The sequence below is a fragment of the Schistocerca americana genome, chromosome 8 (genome assembly GCF_021461395.2).
Source record: "Schistocerca americana isolate TAMUIC-IGC-003095 chromosome 8, iqSchAmer2.1, whole genome shotgun sequence".
NCBI classification, from domain to species: Eukaryota; Metazoa; Arthropoda; class Insecta; order Orthoptera; family Acrididae; genus Schistocerca; species Schistocerca americana.
The window spans coordinates 481,193,619-481,217,440 of record NC_060126.1 but is presented as its reverse complement, the minus strand read 5'-3'; the positions used below and the strand labels follow the sequence as shown (position 1 = coordinate 481,217,440).

Below are 23,822 nucleotides of genomic sequence, written 5' to 3'. Positions count from 1 at the left end.
GAGACGATCGTAGAGATGCTGGATGTAGTCCTGTGGAACGGCTTGCCATGCCATTTCCACCTGGCGCCTCAGTTGGACCAGCGTTCGTGCTGGACGTGCAGACCGCGTGAGACGACGCTTCATCCAGTCCCAAACATGCTCAATGGGGGACAGATCCGGAGATCTTGCTGGCCAGGGTAGTTGACTTACACCTTGTAGAGCACGTTGGGTGGCACGGGATACATGCGGACGTGCATTGTCCTGTTGGAACAGCAAGTTCCCTTGCCGGTCTAGGAATGGTAGAACGATGGGTTCGATGACGGTTTGGATGTACCGTGCACTATTCAGTGTCCCCTCGACGATCACCAGTGGTGTACGGCCAGTGTAGGACATCGCTCCCCACACCATGATGCCGGGTGTTGGCCCTGTGTGCCTCGGTCGTATGCAGTCCTGGTTGTGGCGCTCACCTGCACGGCGCCAAACACGCATACGACCATCATTGGCACCAAGGCAGAAGCGACTCTCATCGCTGAAGACGACACGTCTCCATTCGTCCCTCCATTCACGCCTGTCGCGACACCACTGGAGGCGGGCTGCACGATGTTGGGGCGTGAGCGGAAGACGGCCTAACGGTGTGCGGGACCGTAGCCCAGCTTCATGGAGACGGTTGCGAATGGTCCTCGCCGATACCCCAGGAGCAACAGTGTCCCTAATTTGCTGGGAAGTGGCGGTGCGGTCCCCTACGGCACTGCGTAGGATCCTACGGTCTTGGCGTGCATCCGTGCGTCGCTGCGGTCCGGTCCCAGGTCGACGGGCACGTGCACCTTCCGCCGACCACTGGCGACAACATCGATGTACTGTGGAGACCTCACGCCCCACGTGTTGAGCAATTCGGCGGTACGTCCACCCGGCCTCCCGCATGCCCACTATACGCCCTCGCTCAAAGTCCGTCAACTGCACATACGGTTCACGTCCACGCTGTCGCGGCATGCTACCAGTGTTAAAGACTGCGATGGAGCTCCGTATGCCACGGCAAACTGGCTGACACTGACGGCGGCGGTGCACAAATGCTGCGCAGCTAGCGCCATTCGACGGCCAACACTGCGGTTCCTGGTGTGTCCGCTGTGCCGTGCGTGTGATCATTGCTTGTACAGCCCTCTCGCAGTGTCCGGAGCAAGTATGGTGGGTCTGACACACCGGTGTCAATGTGTTCTTTTTTCCATTTCCAGGAGTGTACATTCCTTCTTGAATAAATTTCTGCAGGCACCCATGATCACCACCATCACCATCACATTCACCACGTTCTTCACTTGCAGGGATTAGGCTTACTGCTCATCTCATTTTGGGCCTACCACGGTTTCTTCTTCTTCTTCCTCCTCCTCCTCCTCCTCCTCCCCCTCAGACTGTATCTCAACAGTCATTCTGTGAGTCTTTCTTCTGGAAATCTGCTCAAATACTCTTCCCACCTGTTTCTACACTTCTCTGTTTTGCTGTTTATCCTTCAACATTCAGTTCTTCTCTAATTTTTTCATTTCTCATTCAGGTTTGGTGTGTGCAGCCTTTCACTGTTCTTAAAAATCCCATTCAACTGCCTGTATTTTACTCTTATCCCTCTTTGCAAGAACCCAGATTTCACTCCTATACAACAGACTTCATGGCCACAGTTCATAAAACTTTATTTTTGTTTCTTTTTTAGTGCTGTTCTTTAAGTTTCTATTAAAAAAGTTGCATATATACTGAAACTATTGAAGCTTGTCATCTGTTTCTCTATTATGCTGGTAACTTACTTGGTTTTGTAAGCTTCTGTACAGCATACTGTATTTTAAGGAGACATGTTAAGAAGACATACAAGAATTTTTAAACTCCTACTCACACTTACCCAGTATGAGAAATACAAATGGTGTGTATGTGGGTATCTCAAGGCAATTGCATTTTTCCCTGGCCTGCTACTTAGGTACACAAATAACTGCTACTTTCTATGCAAGTGGGAGAGCAGATAAAAAAACTCTATTATGAGGGAAAAATTGCCTGTACAGAAGAATATGGTGCACAATCTTCTTGTTGACCCCAGAAATGTGTATCTACTTCCACTGCACATTAAACTGGACCTAGCCTAAAACTTCGTGAAAGCCATGGACAAAACTTACGTGGGTTCATGTACTTGTGAGAGAAGTTTCCATGATAAGGGAAGCAAAAATAAAGGGAGGAGGAATATTTGTAGGATTGCAAGTTAAGGAATTAACTTCTGATGAACATTTCCTTGATTTGTGAGTGATATTGCATCTGGACATTACTCAAATGGAAGAGCATGATCAAGGCAAATGAAGTACCACAATGTTGTCTGATGATTGCTAGTCCTTATGAAGTGAAATTCCTGAGGGAAGGTATCATGGGAAATCAAGATGCAAATACTTCAGGCGTGATTCTATACTTTTCTTTGCTCTTATGTTACTAATTTCTTCGATTCCTTTGTGTATTGCAGATTTTTTTCTGTTGTTCACATCTGGATGTGTTATTGTAAGAGTGTATCATTTTGGCAGATAGAAATAACAAACATGCCATAGGGAGAATTTCCAAAAATCATTATTACATGAAAATTGAAGCCAGTACAGAAATTATGAAACCTGATCTGGACCCAGGGGCAAATTGTCTATAAGAAACAGTTCAGACAACAGAAACTCCAGGTTAGAATATCAACAATACTGATATCCATTGAGTTGCAGACAGGCACAACAAAAACAATGTTACAGATTACAGCTTTTGGCCAACGCCTTCTTCAGCAAATAAAAGACAAACACATTCACACAAGCAAGCGCACCTCACAGAGGCAGGACTGCTACCACCATCAGCTCCCACCTGCTGGAACATGTGTATGTTTTCTTTGCTGTAGAAGGTTTTGGCCACAAGCTATAATCTGTAAGAGTCCTTTTCTTTTGCCCGTCTGCAGTTCAATGGGTCATGTGTATGGTGAGAAGCAGTGCATAATGTTCGTTTAGCTGTAAAAGAAATTCTTTTTGTTGACCACCGTTATTCGTATTATTTGTGAGATCATTCACAGTTGTGTCAAATGTTTCTCCAATCCATTTTATTTCTTACTGTTAGACAAATCATTCTGCAAAACATTTGACATCAAATTCAATTTATTTTTATTTATTTATTTATTTGTTTTCAAGTTTTGTTCAGAAAGCATGATACCTAATTTGTACATTCCCTGTACAAAAATTCTACCTCAAAACACTAATTAAGTTTTTCCTAATCACCCATATTACTTTCCAGCAATTAAATTCATTCTACCAAATGTTCACACTGGTTAAATCAATACCCCACTTGACTTTTTCTGACTCTTCATTGGGCTATGGAAATTCAGAGAAAATCCACTGTGTAATTTCTAAGGAGTCTTGTTTTTGCTCCAGTCAAACATCTGACCAAAACAACTGCTCAAGTATTCCTTCTGCGCTTGATGAAGTTTCAAAGTAGTATAAAGCCTGGCAAATTGCTTTAGATATTCAGAAATGTTAAACTGCACACTACTCGAAACAAAACAATGTAAGGCTCCTTCATAGGTAAAGCAGGTAACTGGCTTTGGTTCAGTGATAGAAAAGGCTCCTTCATAGGTAAAGCAGGTAACTGACTTTGGTTCAGTGATAGAATACTAGGAAAATGCAATGTCTACAAAGGAGTTTGCTAACAAAACACTCATGTGATCCATCCTAAATACGCATAAGTATTTGGTACGAGTACCAAATAGGACTATTAAGGGATACTGAACGTATACAAAGAAGGGCAGCACAAATGCTCTTTTGTTTGACTCTTGGCAGAGTGTCATGGAGATGCCAGGAAAACTAGCCAAGCAGATGATTGAAGGCAGACACCTATAATCCCACAAACACCTTCTTTGAAGGTTTCAAGCACAAGCTTTAAGTGAGGAATCTAGCAATATACAACCTCCCACACACCACTCCCATACGCATCATGAAAATAAGGTATTTGAGCAAACATCTTTCTGGTGCTCCATGCATTAATTAAATGAGAATGAGAATGAATACTGCTACACTGGAAAGAACAGTCTGCCATGAACTTCACTGTAGTTTTCTAAGTATAGGCGCAGATGCAGAGAAGGATGCAGAGGGTGGCACGGGAGGATAAGGAAAGAAGTGGTGGGCAGGAAGAGTATACTCACGGGCAACAGTGATGATGGCGGTCTCCACCAGCTCTTCTGCGCTCTGAGCATTTCCCATGGTGCACTTCCAAACACCGTTGTCACGGTCTGACGCCCGTTGGAGCATCATGCCACACTGGCCCTTCTCGTAGCCTTCACCGTAGTAGACGGGATCCCCAGTGGTTGTCACTTTCGTCTGCTAAACAGAGTTACTCTTGTAGCACGTGGCAGGTGGCTTATGACAATTGATATACACAATGAAACATGATGTTGTTGTTGTGTTTGGTGATGGTGGTTTTTTGTGTGTGTGTGTGTGAGTGTGTGTGTGTGTGTGTGTGTGTGTGTGTGTGTGTGTGCGCGCGCGTGTGCGTGCATTTAGCTTATGAAGGAGGAACTTTTTGACTGAAAGCAAAAAGTTTAGCCATCTTTTCACTGTGTCTTTCTGTGTCTCAATGCTTCCTCTATGTAGTGAGTAGCAAGTGCTCTTTTCATACTGTTGTAATTCCATTCTGAATTTCCCAATATTTAAAAATTAAGAATGTATTCTGGTAACAATGAATTATGCTGTCCAACTCATCGCTGCAAAAAAATAAGAATGTTCTAGGAGCCATGCCATACCAGGGAACTGACTGGTTGTAAGTGCCAATACAAAAGTTTTTGTATCAAGTACCATTAACATTGAGGTACTAAGTCATATTTCTGACAATACAAGGACAGCAATAATGTTTTAAGGATTAGAACAGGAGTGTACAAAAACCATTTTGAATGTCTTTTAAATTCTTACAAGAGAATTTAAAAAATTAAATCCAAGGAAAGAATCTCAGTATTGGCTTCTAGTTCTTACACACCACCATTCTTGGCGTCAGTTGTTACACAGTCGTGCTGTTGAAGTAATGGAAACATTGTCAACAGGTGTTTCTGTTGTGAAACTGATAAACTTGGCTGGTCTTTCAGATGTAATATGACTTGCTATACATCTGTCATGGTCTTTTCTCTTTTGAATAACTGACATTTTTTTCATTCTTCTGTTTCAGTTTAAACTGTTATAAAGCTATTTGAGATGGATGAGTGTCAGACAATTTAATCACATTGTGTTTGGAGATCTTACCCATGCCTGCATTGACAATAGTGTTTCAGCAGCATCTTTAAAATCGCCAAATAAGTCAGTTGCATGAATTGGAATTACATGGAATGAGTCCACAGCTCTAGCTGACCCAACAACTTTATGTGGAATAAAGGTGTTCGTTACCTTTCTTTGTTTCTATAATTGCAAAATATCTGTTGCAGCTCCAAAAGTTATGCCCAAAAACCTTATCTCTTCAAACTATCCAAGACTAAATGGACGGGACCTTGATGAATGGCACTTGGAACGCCATTCAGAAGTACTGCTTGGCACAAACACCATGTGCCATCTAGCAATGAATGTTGAAGCATGATTTGAGACTTGGAACTCTTGGGACATGCAATAGTGTATCAAGAACACAGTAGTGCCAGAAATGTAATTTTTTTCATTTTTTTCTGGTTTGGTGCATCCCACCACAGATTCCTTTTCTGTGCCAACCTCTTTATCTAAGAGTAGCACTTTCAATCTATGTCCTCAATTACTTACTGTATGTACTCCAATCTCTGTCTTCCTCTATAGTTTTTATTCTTTACAGTTCCCTCTAGTACAATGGAAGTTGTTCCCTATCTCTTAACACCCTAATGTCTTAACAGATGACCTAACATTCTGTCTCCCCCTTCTTGTCACTGTTTTCCATACGTTCCTTACTCTCCAATTCTGTGCAGAACCACCTCATCTCTTACCTTATCAGTCCACCTCATTTTCAACCTTCTTTCATAGAATTACATCTCAAATGCTTCGATTCTCTTCTGTTCCAATTTTCCCACCGTCCCTGTTTCACTACCATACTATACTGTGCTCCAGACACACACTCCCACAAAATTCTTTCTCAAATTAAGATCTATGTTGGACACTAATAGATTTCTCTTGGCCATGAATGCCCGCTTTGCCAGTGCTAGTATGCTTTTCATGTCCTCCATGCTCTGCCTATTATAAGTATTTTGCTGCTCAGGTATCAGAATATCTTAACTGCTTCTACTTCTTTACACCAATACTGATGTCAAGTTTAACTGTTCTCATTTCTGTTACTTCTCATTACTTTCATCTTTCTTCCATTTACTCTTAATTCACATTCTGTACTCATTACACTATTCATTCCATTCAGCAGAATCTGTAATTCTTCTTCACTTGCACTGGGGATAGTAATATCATCAACAAATCTTATCACTGATATCCTTTCACCTTGAATTTTAATTCCACTCTTGAAATTTCAGTCATTTTTTAAAAAATTTTTATGTCTAGATTGAACAGAAGGGGTAAAAGACTACATCCCTGTCTTATACCCTTTTTAATCCAAGCACTTCATTATTTGACTTCCACACTAACTATTCCCTCTTGGTTCTTCCACATATTGTATATTACCCATCTTGCCCTGTAGTTTACCCTTATTTTTCTCAGAATTTTGAACATCTTGCACCATTGGACATTGCCAAACGTGATTTCCAGGCCAATGAATCCTATGAGTGACTTGATTTTTCTTTAGTGTTGCTTCCATTATAAATCACGACTTCTGGACTGCCTCTTTGGTACCTTAACCTTTCCTACAGCTAAACTGATTGTCATCTACCACACCTTCTATTTTCTTTTCCATTCTTCTGTTTATTATTTTGTCAGAAACTTGGATTCACTAGCTGTTAAGCCGACTGTGTGATAAGACTTCCACTTATCTGCTTTTGCAATCTTCGGAAATATGTGGATGATGTTTTTCCAGAAGTCTGGTAATACATTGCCAGACTCATATTTTCTACAAATCAGCATGAATAGCCATTTTGTTGCCACTTCCCCATTGATTTTGGAAATTATATTTGGAAATTGTAATGGAATGTTATCAATCCCTTCTGCCTTATTCGATCTTCAGTCTTCCAAAGCTCTTTTAAATTCTGATTCTGATACTGGATTACCTATCTTATCTATATTGATTTATGTTTCTTCTTTTGTCACGTCATCAGACAAGTCTTCCCCTCATAGAGGCCTTCAATGTACTCTTACCACTCATCATTTCTCTGCTCTGCATTTAACAGTGGAATGCCTGTTGCACCCTTAATGTTAGCACCCTGGCTTTTAATTTCACCAAAGGATGTTTTGACCTTTCTATATGCTGAGTCAGTCCTGAAATTATTTCTTTTCCAAATTTTTCATAGTTTTCTTGTAGAAAATTCGTGTTAGCTTCCCTGCACTTCCTACTTATTCCCTTCCTAATTGACTTGTATTTCTGTATTCCTGAAGTTCCCTGCATTTCCTTATTTCGTCAATCAACTGAAGCATTTCTTCTGTAACGCATGGTTTCTTCACAGTTACCTTCATTGTACATGGTTTTTTTTTCCAACAACTATGATTGCCCTTTCTAGAAATGTCAATTCCTCTTCAACTGAAGCGACTACTGAACTACTCCTTATCACAGTTTCTATAGCCTTGGAGACCTTCAAGCATGTCTCTTTATTCCTTAGTAATTCCACATTCCACTTTTTTGTACACTGATTCTTTCTGGCTAGTCTCTTAAACTTCAGCCAATTCTTCATCACTACTAAATTATCTGAGTCTATATCTGCTCCTGGGTATGCCTTACAAGCCAGTGTCTGATTTCAGAGTCTCTGCCTGACTGTGATGTAATCTAACTGAAAGCTTCCTGTGTCTCCAGGCCTTTTCCCAGTTTACCTTCTCCCCTTGTGATTCTTGAATGGAGTATTTTCCGTTACTAGCTGAAATTTGTTGCAGAACTGAATTAGTTTTTCTCCTTTCTCATTCCTAGTACCAAGCTCGTACTGTCCTGTAACCTATTCTTCTAGTCCTTCACCTACATCCACATCGCAGTTCCCATGACTATTACATTTTCATCTTCCTTTACGTACTGTATTACCCTTTCAATAACTTTGTGTATTTTGTCTCTCTCTTCATTTTCAGCTTGCAGTGACAGCACACATACCTGAACTATTGTTGTCAGAGTTGGTTTACTCTCAGTTCTGATGAGAACAAGCCTATCACTGAACTGAACTGTCCACAATAACTCATTCTGTCCTATCTTGCTAGGACTTCTGTGACGAGGAAGCATGAACTCGTGATGAATGGCATCACATTCGTTTCAGCGATGAATCACAGTTCTACACTACCTTCTACGCCATTGTTGGCAAGTATGATGGCGACCTAGGGAGAGGCCACAAATTGTGTGGGGTGCTGTCGGGTGTGACTTGAGGCAGCGATTGAGTCTGCCCTTACGGCACAACATAAGTAATGAACAACCTGCATCGTCACATGCTGCCTTTCATGAGACAGTATCATGGTGACTTTTTCAAGAGAACAATGCTCATCCATACATGGCACGTGTGTCTATGATACGTCCGCATGATACTAAGGTACTCACGGTGGCCAGAAAGATCCCAGATCTGTGCTCAATATAGACTGTGTGGGACCAGTTCGGATGTCTACTTCGTCCCAGTGCCTGTTGCCAGCATATCAGGGACTAGTTACAACAGCAACAATTGTGGGGCAGCTTGCCTCAAGCAAGGTTAGAAGAGCTTTATCACACCCTTCCATGCATCCAGGCCAGAGTGGGTGCAATGTTATGCTAATAAGTGGGCTCATACTGTCAAGTTCTTTGTAAATTTCACTTGATTCTGCAATTACAAAAATAACATCACATAACCTCTCAGTCTATACAGTTTCATTTCATTACCTCCTGTGTCACTATTTTTTACCAAGCAGTGTATTTATGGATGAATAGCTCTTTTATTTCTGTGCCACATTGAGTGACTGATGGTGCATCTCATTTCTCTTTCTTGTATTATCTTTATGAATTTTACTATTGTTTTCAAACTGTGATTGATTGCTGAAAACAAACGTCACAAAGGAGCAAATGTGTTGTGAGGCTGTATAAGTTTGCCCAGTAGTTTAAAAGAGCTGCCTGCAAGTTCTAGAACAGGCACTACACATATCCTTACTACTCACTTTTGTACAATAAACACTTTTTTTCCCTCTGTGATGAGTAACACCAGAATATGATGCCGTAAGGTATTAGTGAATGAAAACTGGAAAATTATATCAACATTTTTTTTATATTTTCATCTTTAAAATCTGATCGTATCTATAACACAAAAATTGTTTCGTTTTGGGTTGGCATTTCAGATTATCTGTAACAGGTAAATAGCTTACAGTTCTGGTCCTTATCAGTACAAATACCTAAGAATTTACAGTAACCTACTTCATTTATTGATTATTAAGACACTGGAGAATACCTAGGGTGGGACCACAGGAAGAGGGCAAACACTGTAGAGTACACATCGATAGTGAGCATCAGTATCAACATAAAAATAAAAAAAATTTAAAAAAAAAGAAAAAGAGTGTGCCACTTTGGAAATTATTGTCTGTTCCCCTGCCCACTATCGTTCTCGTCTTTCATGCTATGCAACTATAGCATTGCGTTATGATGACATTCCGCATAGAAGAGTTAATAAAGTATTGACGCGTATAATTTGTGGGCTCGGTACTCGAGGATCATTCGTACTGTCACCCGCATTGCTACAAAATAACTGAGGCTAAGGGTAAGTCCTAGCCCCACCCTGAAATGACGAGAATGGCAGATTGGCACCACAGCAGACGAATTCTTGACAGGCTGTACCAAACTAAAACTAGACCCACTTTCACCTTCCTCCCACCCCACAAAAAAGTGGTGTACTTACGCTGGGGTTCAGGAACAAGGGTTTGCCGCCCCTGGGGGTCTCCATGCGGCAGTACACTATCGGCACGCCCGTCCGGCACATGAGTTTGACTTGATCTCCAGGAAGAACCACTTGCTCGCGTGGGTGGACCGTCGCCGTCGCTGACTGAGCACCTGTGGGAAGAACCAAAGCAACACGGCTCTCAGTACATCACACTACACAACTCGCAGCCCCCTGTGGCATGCCGGAGGAGCCATTCACGTTACCGTATATTAGGGATACCAACTTCTACAGCACGCCCATAAGGGACTCCAGTAGCAACTCCAAATTTTTATTAAGAGAAGGGCACACACAATGTAGTAACCTGAAAACTTATTTCTGTCATTTTAGTGCAAAATACTGCATTAATAACTTTGAATCTACATACTACTGAGCATGTCTAAACACTTACTAAACATTCAAAATGTTAGACATTAACATGTATTCTGCTATAATAAGGCTAGTCATTGATAAAATCATATTTGTCTATTTCTTTTGCATTAGTTCAACATCACTTGTATTTCTGATTTTACAAGTTTCAATAAACATGTTTCTTTAATACATAATAAATATAAGTTTGCAGTACATTAGGAAATGTTTCCCATTTACTATTGTTGTTACGTTGTACCAAGCACTTACGGAAAAGTCAGTTAATCTGCTTCTTTCACAACTCCATTTCTTTTCACTGTAGAAGCAAACTTGACAAAGAGCAATCACCGATGGTTCGGAGCTGCAGTTAATATTGGCTCGTTTAAATAAAGCATCGTTCATTATTATCGGAACTTTTCAAACTTAAAAGTATTGTTTGGTATTGTACAGACTGTATGTTTTTAAGTTGACACTTAAGCTACCGCAACGCAAACTGAAACTTAAATGCAATGTAATGTGATTTACCGCACCATGATTACGATAAGTGTGTTGTGCTACCGGCCGCGGTGGTCTAGCGGTTCTAGGCGCGCAGTCCGGAACCGCGCGACTGCTGCGGTCGCATGTTCGAATCCTGCCTCGGGCATGGATGTGTGTGATGTCCTTAGGTTAGTTAGGTTTAAGTAGTTCTAACAAGGGAACCTCCCCATCGCACCCCCCTCAGATTTAGTTATAAGTTGGCACAGTGGATAGGCCTTGAAAAACTGAACACAGATCAATTGAGAAAACAGGAAGAAGTTGTGTGAAACTGTGAAAAAATAAGCAAAATATACAAACTGAGTAGTTCATATGCAACATGAAGGACAATAGAATAGCAGGAGCGCCATGGTCTCGTGGTAACGTGAGCAGCTGCGGAACGAAAGGTCCTAGGTTCAAATCTTCCATTAAGTAAAAATTTTTATTTTTTATTTTCAGTTTATGTGTCAAACTCTTATGTTTTCATCACTTTTTTGGGAGTGATTATCACATCCACAAGAAAACCTAAATCGGGCAAGGTAGAAGAATCGCCAAGTGTACAAGTTAGGTGGGTCGACAACATATTCCTGTCATGTGGTGCACATGCCGTCACCAGTGTCGTATAGCATATATCAGATGTGTTTTCCTGTGGAGGAATCGGTTGACCTATAACCTTGCGATCAAATGTTTTCGGTTCCCATTGGAGAGGCACGTCCTTTCGTCTACTAATCGCACGGTTTTGCGATGCGGTCGCAAAACACAGACACTAAACTTATTACAGTGAACAGAGACGTCAATGAACGAACGGACGGATAACAACTATGCAAAAATAAAGAAAGTAAAATTTTCAGTCGAGGGAAGACTTGAACCAAGGACTTCTCGTTCTGCAGCTGCTCACGCTACCACGGGACCACGGCGCTCTTACGCTCACAATGTCAATTATGTTGCTTATATGGCCCATGGACTACACAGTTTGTATATTTTGCTTATTTTTTCACAGTTCCACACAACTTCTTCCTGTTTTCTCAATTGATCTGTGTTCAGTTTATCAAGGCCTATCCACTGTGCCAACTTATAACTAAATCTGAGGGGGGTGCGATGGGGAGGTTCCCTTGTAAGTTCTAGGGGACTGATGACCACAGTAGTTAAGTCCCATAGTGCTCAGAGCCATTTGAACCATTTTTTTTGTGTTGTGAAACAAAATCATACTTCAGATGTTATCAGCGGCATGCGTATAGCGTAACGCTGATACAGCTTTGACAAATGAGTTCCAAGAATAAGATAAATTCAACGAAAGATCTTACATATTCAGTCTCGTTGAAGGTCCATACGGGATAATTTATGCAACCCTCAAATACGGGAAATTCCTTACGTGAGCGGTTGGCCAAACCAGCCGTGTAAAGACGTGTGAAAAGTAAGCAACTCTTAAAAACTCGAAGTAAAAACACATTCTTAAAGTATTTTGGTTATTGTTAAAAATACCTATTTATTTCACCACAAGTCTTTCGTTCTACTGAACTAAAACATGATCAGTGGCCTAGAGACAACGATATTAACAATTTTTTGTTTGGTTGTTAAACTAGAAAGACTTCGTTTAATAAGATAATGACATGTGATTCTTCGACTTTTAGCATTTTTGTCTGTTTTCTCTAACACGCGGAACTAACGTCTGCATGGGCTTTATCTGTGTCTTTGGCACTGGCTTTTCGGTCGGTTTTTACTTTCGTTTATAGTGCTAACTATTTCCTAAATGGAAAACGCGACAAATCACGGCACCGTACATGCAAACAATTATTTTTTGAAGTTTTTCTGACTAAACACACTGCTTTGCACTTCTGTGCACGTACTGTAGCCAAATTTTCTGCTTGATTCGGTGTTAAGTTCGTCTAAAATTATCCTCTCGTTCCTTGCTTGTTATATGTGTATCATATCGTTATTTAATTGTGTGCCGGCCGAAGTGGCCGTGCGGTTCTAGGCGCTGCAGTCTGGAATCGCGCGACCGCTATGGTCGCAGGTTCGCATCCTGCCTCGGGAATGGGTGTGTGTGATGTCCTTAGGTTAGTTAGGTTTAAGTAGTTCTAAGTTCTAGGGGACTTATGACCTAAGATGTTGAGTCCCATAGTGCTCAGAGCCATTGGAACCATTTTTTTGAACTGAAAAGTTTGTGAGACAAAAGTTGCATGGGACAACTGGGGCCATAATATGACGTTCGTTTTTTGTTGCTAGGTGGGGTCCCGTCAGAGATATGAAGGTCAACTTTCTTTTTTTAAATGGGATGCTATAGTTTGGTACTTATTTTCTGATAGCGGATATCGAGACGAATCCAATGATGCGTAACAGTAAGGTCTTTTAAGGTCAACGAAGGCCACAAAGGTGGCATGAACGTCCATTTACAGAAGGTATTCGAAGTGATGACCATTGGTATCAATGCAGTGCTGCAATCTTCTTACCATGGATTGAATGGTATTCGTTATCACATCGGCACTTATTGAAGCACATGCTCTGACAATTCTCTCTCGCTTATCTTCAGGTGCAATTCGAACGTCTTTATAAACAATGTCTTTTACGAATCTCCACAAGAAAAAATCCAGAGGCGTCATGTCTGGCGAACGAGCCGGCCACGACACATCTCCTCCGCGTCCAATCCAACGATTTGGGAACACACTCTTCTAGCGGTCAGCGACAATTATGGCGGACACCCATCTTGTTGATACCACATCCTGTTCCTTGTTCCTAAAGGCATTACTTTCAATAGCAGACCTAATGTTTCTTGCAGGAATGTGGTGTACTTCCTACCATTAAGATTTCCTTCGATGAAATTGGGGCCTATAATTCTGTCCTTCAGAATCCCACACCATACACTCACCGACCACGGATTTTGGTGTGCAACTTGCCGCAGCCACCATGGATTTTTAATTCCCCAATAATGTATGTTATGCAAATTAACATTTCCATGGTTCGCGAATTTAGCCTCGTCAGTAAATAAAATAAAACAAAATTAATAAATGTGTCATCCCTCTGAATCTGAAGTTGATCCCATCGGTAGAATTCAATGCGACGCATACAAACTGTACCAGTTAATTGTTGGTGGAGACTGATACAGTAAGGGTGATATTTATGGCGATCAACACGAACAACACTACTCTGGGTCATGCCAGATTCCCTTGCGACTTAACGCGAACTAACACAAGGATCTCGAACCACAGTGGCAAGAGTACAAATTTCCGTTTCCTCTTTAGTAACTTTCCTTTGCCGGGTATGTTTCCGAAGCGTTAAAGATCCAGTTGTTCTCAATTAATCATACATCATGGCCCTGCAGCCAAGCGACTAGCGCGAGGTTTGGTGTTCTCGTAAAGATAAGTTATTTTAGATTATAAAACACATAGATTAGTACTGATTACGTGGTAAATAAGTGTATTAGTGTGCCGTTTAAGTGTACCATTAAAGGTTTCATTTCTCATTACGTAATATAGCAGAAAACGCGAAAAGAACGTACAGTCGTATTTTCTGTTTACGTTCTGCTGCAGCAAATCTATAGAATTTCGTTTAGTTGTTCCTTGCTCTCTCCAGCAATTTAACTTAGCGTACCTCTTCATTATTTAACTAGCATTTCCGGAAAGCAGCGTAAAGTTTAACTTGTTGTTTCAGAAACTTTGCACTTTTGTTTTTGTTTACACACAGTTGCGTATAGGCCAAATTTGTGTAACCATATTTTCGTGTTTATCTGTAATTTAACTGACTTATTCTTAATAAATTATTACGTTTATCATGAGTGAAAAGTGCTTAACTTGCCGTAGAATTGTTAGGTCGGGGCTTTGGTGTGATGGGTGCTGTAGTTTTTTCCATGTGGGTGACTGTAGTGGCGTGGGAATAGGGGAAGTAAATGAGACTCATCAGTGGTTTTGTAGGATTTGTAGTAGAGATAGGAAGATACTGGAACAGGAGGGGAAAATTGCTGCCCTTCAGGCTGAGTTAGACAAGGCCAGGGGAGATCTTGACAGGTTAAGGAGGGAGAAGGGTAAAGAGAGGTGGGAAGTGGCAACAGGCAACAGGAGGAACAGGCCTAGAACTTTGTCTGACAGCTTTATGGTGAATGTGGAAAATAGATTTGACCTGTTGCTTCAGTTAGAAGCTGGTGAGCCTCAAGCAGTTACAGGTGTAGACAGGGCACAACAAACTTTCAGCAGCAAATTGAAAAGCAAGAATGTAGGGAAATCAGTAAAGAGAAAGAAAGTGTTGTTGTTAGGTAGTTCCCATGGAAGAGGTGTTGGCCAACTCTTGCAGGATGAACTAGGATCAGAATACCAGGTCACCAATTTTTTTAAACCTAGTGCTGGTCTGGAGCAGGTGACAGAGGATTTAGGATCACTTTGCAAAGATTTCACTAAGGAAGACACCGTGGTTATAGTGGGTGGGGCAGGTAACAGTATTGACAGAGATCCTGGGTACAGCATAGAGTGTGACCTGGCGAAGATTGCATCAGCATCGAGGCATACCAGTGTTGAGTTTGTATCTGTTCTTGGGCGCCATGACCGACCTCATTTGAACTCTTCTGTCAAGAGAGTTAATTTGGAGCTGGAACGGCTGCTCATGTCGGGTACGGGGTCACACATTGGTGTGGTTCATGTTGATTCTGTCAGTAGGTGGGATTATACTAGGCATGGCCTTCACCTCAACAGGAAGGGGAAGGGTAAATTGGCTGGGGAAATAGCAGGAAAGTTAAAGGGGGGAGGCACTGTCATGAGTGGTAAAATACCAGTGGTTATAGGATTCAGAAAAGACCCTTTTTTAGGGTAGGGAGGACAGAAAGAAAACAAATTTTAAGAGAGGTTAGAACTGAGACAAACCTTCAGTTTGAGAAAGAAATCAAAAAACATAATTCCAGCTTATTACATCAACATAAACAGCCATTGGTTAAGAATTTTCAACTGTCAGCAGATATTTTAACTCCATCCAATTTTAAGTCAGTCAATGTGAAATGTCAGCTATCTTTATTGCATCAAAATATTCGAGGACTGAGAAATAAAATTAATGAATTAACTATCTGCATAGATGAATTAGAGTCTTCAAACCCAGCTGACATAATGTGCCTCTCTGAACATCATGTGACCACTGGTATAGAACTTTTAAGTGTTACAGGGTTTAGGTTAGCATCTCACTATTGTAGATCAGAAATGGAGAAAGGAGGAGTTGCCACATTCATCAGGAACTGTCATAAATTTAAGAACATAGACATTCATAAATTTTGCCTAGAACAGCATATGGAAGCATGTGCAACAGAATTAGATTTTCACAAAAAATCTTTCATAATATTAAGTGTATATCGAGCACCTGCAGGTAACTTTAATCTGTTTGTAAACCACCTTGAAGCTGTACTGGCCCATTTAACAACCAAAAACAAAGAAATAGTGGTTGCTGGTGATTTCAATGTAGATTTCCTTAAAGACTCTCCCAATAAGAACCTATTTGAGTTAGTAACACTATCATTCAACTTAATTCCCACAGTAAAGTTCCCCACTAGGATAACCACTTGCTCACAAACAGCCATTGATAATATCTTTATAGAAAAGTCAAATGAACAAAATTATATTACAAAACCAATAGTCAATGGCCTCTCAGACCATGACATGCAGTTCCTTCTGTTAAATGTTAATACTGAACAGGATATAAAATCTGTTAAATCTGAGCTCAAGAGGGTAATCAGTAAGCCAAAAATTGATTATTTTAGGACACTCCTCAGAGACATTTACTGGACTGATGTTTACAGTGCTCATGGCATGAATGAAAAATATAACATTTTTGCTAATAAAGTGCTTACCTTATTTGAACACTGCTTTCCCCCAAAACTTACCAAGGTTAGAGCAAAGTCTACAAAGAAGCCATGGATTACTCCGAAACATTTCCAATGTTGATGCTATAGCACATTATAAGAAATACTGCAAAATATTAAAGACTGTAATACGGATGTCAAAGCAAATATATTACAAGGAAAAGATAGTCATATCAGATAACAAAATAAAGACAATATGGGATATAGTGAAGGAGGAGACCGGTAGAACCAGACATGAAGAGGAACAAATAGCATTAAGAGTAAATGATGCATTGGTGACAGATGTGTATAGTGTTGCAGAACTTTTTAACAAACATTTTATAACTGTTACTGAAAAGATGGGGTTGTCAGGTTCGGTAGATGCTGCTATGGATTACCTTAGACCAGACATTTCAAGTAACTTCCATAATATGAATTTGACCCTCACTACCCCAACAGAAATAATGTCCATCATAAAATCTTTAAAATCAAAAACATCTAGTGGGTATGATGAAATATCAACAAAGTTAATTAAAGAATGTGATTCTGAGCTAAGTAACATATTAAGCTATCTGTGTAACCAGTCGTTTATCAGTGGAATATTTCCCGAATGGCTGAAATATGCTGAAGTTAAGCCACTGTTTAAGAAGGGAGATAAAGAAATAGCATCAAATTTCCGTCCAATTTCACTGTTGCCAGCATTCTCAAAAATTTTCGAAAAAGTAATGTACAGTCGTCTTTATAACCATCTTATCTCAAATAACATACTGTCAAACTCACAGTTTGGATTTCTAAAAGGTTCTGATATTGAGAAGGCTATCTACACTTACAGTGAAAATGTACTTAATTCATTAGACAAAAAATTGCAGGCAACTGGTATATTTTGTGATCTGTCAAAGGCATTTGACTGTGTAAATCACAATATCCTTTTAAGTAAACTAGAATATTATAGTGTAACAGGAAATGCTGCAAAATGGTTCAAATCTTATATCTCTGGCAGGAAACAAAGGGTGTTATTAGGAAAGAGACATGTATCAAGCTATCAGGCATCATCCAACTGGGAACTAATTACATGTGGGGTCCCACAAGGTTCCATTTTGGGGCCCTTACTTTTTCTTGTGTATATCAATGACCTTTCATCAGTAACATTACCAGATGCCAAGTTTGTTTTGTTTGCTGATGATACAAACATTGCAATAAATAGCAAATCAAGTGTAGTCTTAGAAAGATCAGCCAATAAAATATTTGTAGACATTAATCACTGGTTCCTAGCCAATTCTTTGTCACTAAACTTTGAAAAAACACACTACATGCAGTTCAGAACTTGTAAGGGGTGTCCCAAGAGTATATGTCTAACATATGATGACAAGAAGATAGAAGAAGTGGACGGTGTTAAATTCTTGGGATTACAGCTTGATAATAAATTCAACTGGGAGGAGCACACCACAGAACTGCTGAAGCGTCTTAACAAATCTCTGTTTGCAATGCGAATTTTGTCAGACATAGGGGATATAAAAATGAAAAAGCTGGCATACTATGCTTACTTTCATTCCATAATGTCATATGGGATTATTTTCTGGGGTAATTCATCAAGCCAAGCTAAAGTTTTCCGGGCACAAAAACGTGCAGTAAGAATTATATGTGGTGTGAACTCAAGAACATCCTGCAGAAGCCTGTTTAGGGAACTAGGGATACTAACTACAGCTTCCCAATATATTTATTCCTTAATGAAATTTGTCATTAAAAATATATCACTTTTTCAAACCAACAGCTCAATTCATGGAATCAATACTAGAAATAAGAATAATCTTCACAAGGATTTAAAGTCACTTAGTCTTGTACAAAAAGGTGTGCATTATTCAGGAACACACATTTTCAATAACTTGCCAGCAGCCATAAAAAGCTTAACAACCAATGAAATTCAGTTTAAGAGAAGCCTAAAGGATTTATTGGTGGCCAACTCCTTCTACTCCATTGATGAATTTCTGAGGAAAACCAACTGATTTGTATATAAGTACAACATAACTTCTGCACAATTTCAGTGCAGTAATGTGTTCACTGAAAATTTGTGTGTGTGTGTGTGTGTGTGTGTGTGTGTGTGTGTGTGTAAGTATAATCTAACTTCTGCACCATTTCAGTGCAGTAATGTGTTCATTGTAAATAAGTATTACAGTAGTTGTATTACATGTTTCTTACCTTATAAATAAATATAAAACTTTTTTATTTTAAATTCAGTGCAATAGTATTTGTAAAATGACTCTTAGTGTTCATTAAAAAATGACGATCATTCCACTTGGGACCTGTGGAATGGTACATTAGCTTACTTGTTTTAGTTTAAATATTTGTCATGTATTGTTGTTTTTCTGACATGTTCCACATCCTGGAGGACCTCCTCACTACGGATCAATTGGAATGAAAGTAAATCTAATCTAATCTAAATATAGGACGTGTTGGGTGAGTACGTTTAGGATATCTTTCAGCGTATAAGTCTCTAGCTCTCACTGAATTTCGTTGGCATTTTCCGTAAACGAGAAGCACATCCACTTGTTCTTCGAAGGAATATATCATTCACATTCGCTCCATTCGACGATGCTAGTCTTACCGTTCCTAATGGTGTTGTATTGCGAAACCGTCGAATGGTGTTTGCATGTCAATGGCACGTTAGATGGACACGCTATTTGCACGGTATACGAGAGAGAATTGTCAGAACATGTGCCTCAATAAGTGCTGAAATGAAATGGAATACCACTCAATCCATTATAGGAAGATTGCAGCTCTGCATTGATACCAATGGTCACCACTCCGAACACGGACGTTCATGCCACCTTTGTGACCTTCGTTGACCTTCAATGACCTTACTGTTACACATCACTGGATTCGTCTCGATAGCCGCTATCAGAAAATAAGTACCAAACTATAGCATCCCATTTAAGAAAACAAAGTTGACCTTCACATTCTGACGCGACCTCACCTAGCAACAAAAAACCGAAGACGTATTATGGCCCCCGTTGTCCCACGCAACTTTTGTCCCACAAACTTTTCAGCTACTATCATACTTTCGGAGCTATCCTAGGTGGCAATAGTTAGTGACTCGTCCCGTATACAGGGTGTTACAAAAAGGTACGGCCAAACTTTCAGGAAAAATTCCTCACACACAAACAAAAGATGTTATGTGGACATGTGTCCGGAAACGCTTAATTTCCATGTTAGAGCTCATTTTCGTTTCGTCAGTATGTACTGTAATTCCTCGATTCACCGCCAGTTGGCCCAATTGAAAGAAGGTAATGCTGACTTCGGTGCTTGTGTTGACATGCGACTCATTGCTCTACAGTACTGGCATCAAGCACATCAGTACGTAGCATCAACAGGTTAGTGTTCATCACGAACGTGGTTTTGCAGTCAGTGCAATGTTTACAAATGCGGAGTTGGCAGATGCCCATTTGATGTATGGATTAGCACGGGGCAATAGCAGTGGCACGGTACGTTTGTATCGAGACAGAACGAAGGTGTCCCGACAGGAAGACGTTCGAAGCAATTGATCGGAACATTCCAGCCTATGACTCGCGACTGGGGAAGACCTAGAACGACGAGGACACTTGCAATGGACGAGGCAATTCTTCGTGCAGTTGACGATAACCCAATGTCAGCGCCAGAGAAGTTGCTGCTGTACAAGGTAACGTTGACCACGTCGCTGTATGGAGAGCGCTACGGGAGAACCAGTTGTTTCCGTACCATGTACAGCGCGTGCAAGCACTATCAGCAGCTGATTGGCCTCCACGGGTACACTTCCGCGAATGGTTCATCCAACAATGTGTCAATCCTCATTTCAGTGCAAATGTTCTCTTTACGGATGAGGCTTCATTCCAACGTGATCAAATTGTAAATTTTCACAATCAACATGTGTGGGCTGACGAGAATCCGCACGCAATTGTACAATCACGTCATCAACACATATTTTCTGTGAACGTTTGGGCAGGCATTGTTGGTGATGTCTTGATTGGGCCCCATGTTTTTCCACCTACGCTCAATGTAGCAACGACACAACATGTGGTTGATGCACGATGGAGCTCGTGCACATTTCAGTCGAAGTGTTCGTACGCTTCTCAACAACAGATTCGGTGACCGATGGATTGGTAGAGGCGGACCAATTCCATGGCCTCCACGCTCTCCTGACCTCAACCCTCTTGACTTTCATTTATGGGGGCATTTGAAAGCTCTTGTATACGCAACCCCGGTACCAAATGTAGACACTCTTCGTGCTCGTATTGTGGACGGCTGTGATACAAAACGCCATTCTCCAGGGCTGCATCAGTGCATCAGGGATTCCATGCGACGGAGGGAGGATGCATGTATCCTCGCTAACGAAGGACATTTTGAACATTTCCTGTAAAAAAGTGTTTGAAGTCACGCTGGTACGTTCTGTTTCTGTGTGTTTCCATTCCATGACTAATGTGATTTGAAGAGAAGTAATAAAATGAGCTCTAACATGGAACGTAAGCGTTTCCGGACACATGTCGACATAACATATTTTCTTTCTTTGTATGTGAGGAATGTTTCCTGAAAGTTTGGCCGTACCTTTTTGTAACACCCTGTATACTGCTTTCAAACCTAAACTAGGCCTCGGATGGAAAAACACCCATACATCTCCGTAATTCACTGTCTGCACTACAAATAATGGCAGGTGACGTTCGAATATAATGAATCTGTCCTTGAGACAGAGAAGTTGCTGTCCATGCATGAGCACGGCTTTAGACGCTCCTGCGAAACGCAACTCGCCCTTTTTTCACATGATATCTTACGAACTATGGATGAAGGGCATCAGACGGATGCCATATTCCTTGACTTCCGGAAAGCGTTTGACCCGGTGCCCCACTGCAGACTCCTAACTAAGGTAAGAGCATATGGGATTGGTTCCCAGGTATGTGAGTGGCTCGAAGACTTCCTAAGTAATAGAACACAGTACGTTGTCCTCGATGGTGGGTATTCATCGGAGGTGAGGGTATCATCTGGAGTGCCTCAGGGAAATGTGGTAGGTCCGCTGTTGTTTTCTATATACATAAATGATCGTTTGGATAGGATGGATAGCAATGTGCGGCTGTTTGCTGATAATGCTATGGTTTACGGGAAGGTGTCGTCGTTGAGTGACTGTAGGAGGACACAAGATGACTTGGACAGGATTTGTCATTGGTGTAAAGAATGGCAGCTAACTCTAAATATAGATATAAATGCAAATTAATGCAGATAAATAGGCAAAAGAAACCCGTAATGTTTGAATACTCCATTAGTAGTGTAGTGCTTGACACAGTCACGCCGATTAAATATTTGGGCGTAACATTGTACAGCGATATGAAGTGGGACAAGGATGTAATGGCAGTTGTGGGGAAGGCGGATAGTCGTCTTCGGTTCATTGGTAGAATTTTGGGAAGATGTGGTTCATCTGTAAAGGAGACCGCTTGTAAAACACTAATACGACCTATTCTTGAGTACTGCTCGAGCGTTTGGAATCCCTGTCATGTCGGATTGAGGGAGGACATAGAAGCAATTCAGAGGTGGGCTGCTAGATTTGTTACTGGTAGGTTTGATCATCACGCGAGTGTTACGGAAATGCTTCACGAACTCGGGTGGGAGTCTCTAGAGGAAAGGAGGCGTTCTTTTCGTTAATCGCTACTGAGGAAATTTAGACAACCAGCATTTGAGGCTGACTGCAGTACAATTTTACTGCCGCCAACTTACATTTCGCGGAAAGACCACAAAGATAAGATAAGAGAGATTAGGGCTCGTACAGAGGCATATAGGCAGTCCTTCTTCCCTGGTTCTGTTTGGGAGTGGAACAGGGAGGGAAGATGCTAGTTGTGGTACGAGGTACCCTCCGCCACGCACCGTATGGTGGATTGCGGAGTATGTATGTAGATGTAGATGTAGGGACCGCCAGTCAGTACACCAAGTCACATGACCAACACTCGATTTTGGCAGCTTCAGAAGGTCTGCAGTGTCCCCGACGGATTTGTTACTCGGGCGAGGTACAACCACCAGTCCACGTCCCAGCTCACTCAGCTCTTCTGACCGACCGATTCTGCTTTTACTGCTTCCCTACATGTTTGTAGGTACGCTTCTCGTCACACCTAGTTGTCAATTCCGCATAGGGGTGTCCGGATGCTTTCGATCAGACAACTCACGGTCCTACATTCATCACTTGAAGTTGTTTCTTGGAACCTTATAGGTAGACTTTCTCAGGATTGATTCCGTATATCGTCAAGTGTCTGCCAGATCAGTTCCTTCAGCATCTGCGTGACACTCTCCCATGGGTCAAACAAAACTGTAACAACTCGTGCTTCCCTTCTTTGTGCACATTCAATATCCTCTGCTAGTGCCGTCTGGTATGGATCGCAAACACTTTAACATTATTCTAATAAGGGTCGCATGAGTGCTTTAATCAGTCTCCCTTATGACTGATAACATTTTTCCAGTTTTACATCCGCCCCCGGTAGCTGAGTGGACGCCTGCACGGTAGCTCAGCGTGTTCGGTCAGAGGGTTAGCTGCCCTCTGTAATAAAAAAACTGAGTTAATCGATCAACAACGAACTTAAACGGATGTCTTACGACGTCCGCCCCGAGCAGATGCAACGAACAAACACGAACAAAATGAGATTTAAAAAAAAAAAAAAAAAAAAAAAAAAAAAAAAAAATGGTCAGTGCGACGGAATGTCAATCCTAAGGGCCCGGGTTCGATTCCCGGCTAGGTCGGAGATTTTCTCCGCTCAGGGACTGGCTGTTGTGTTGTCCTAATCATCATCATTTCATCCCCATCGACGCGAAAGTCGCCGAAGTGGCGTCAGATCGAAAGACTTGCACCCGGCGAACGGTCTTCCCGACGGGAGGCCGTCGTCACCCGACATCATCATCCAGTTTTCCCGTATCCTACCAATGAACCGCAGTCTGCTACCCGCCTTTACCTGCGACTGACCCAATGTGATCGTTACATTTCATATTGCTACAAATTATTACACCCAGGTTATTTGCATGCGTTGAAAAATTCCAACTGTAGCATACTGATACTGTAATCAGAGGACACTAAGCTAATTCGTTTTGTGTCGTGCGCAGTTTTACATTTGTGAACATTTAAAGTAAGTTGCCAGTCTTTGCACCACCCTGTGAAGTCTCAAGTCACCTTTCGTCAAA

The 23,822-nt window shown here is 41.2% G+C and overlaps 1 protein-coding gene across 1 annotated transcript in view; it reads right to left on the bottom strand.

Annotated features, from left to right (window-relative positions):
• Nucleotides 1–23,822, bottom strand: part of LOC124545930 (fasciclin-3) — a 241,508-nt gene that overhangs the window by 136,329 nt on the left and 81,357 nt on the right. The window contains exons 3-4 of the mRNA XM_047124890.1: nt 9,935–10,086; nt 4,160–4,334 (exon numbers count right to left, since the gene is read on the bottom strand). Of these exons, the coding sequence (XP_046980846.1) occupies nt 4,160–4,334; nt 9,935–10,086 (327 nt within the window). The remainder of the gene's footprint in view (nt 1–4,159; nt 4,335–9,934; nt 10,087–23,822) is intronic.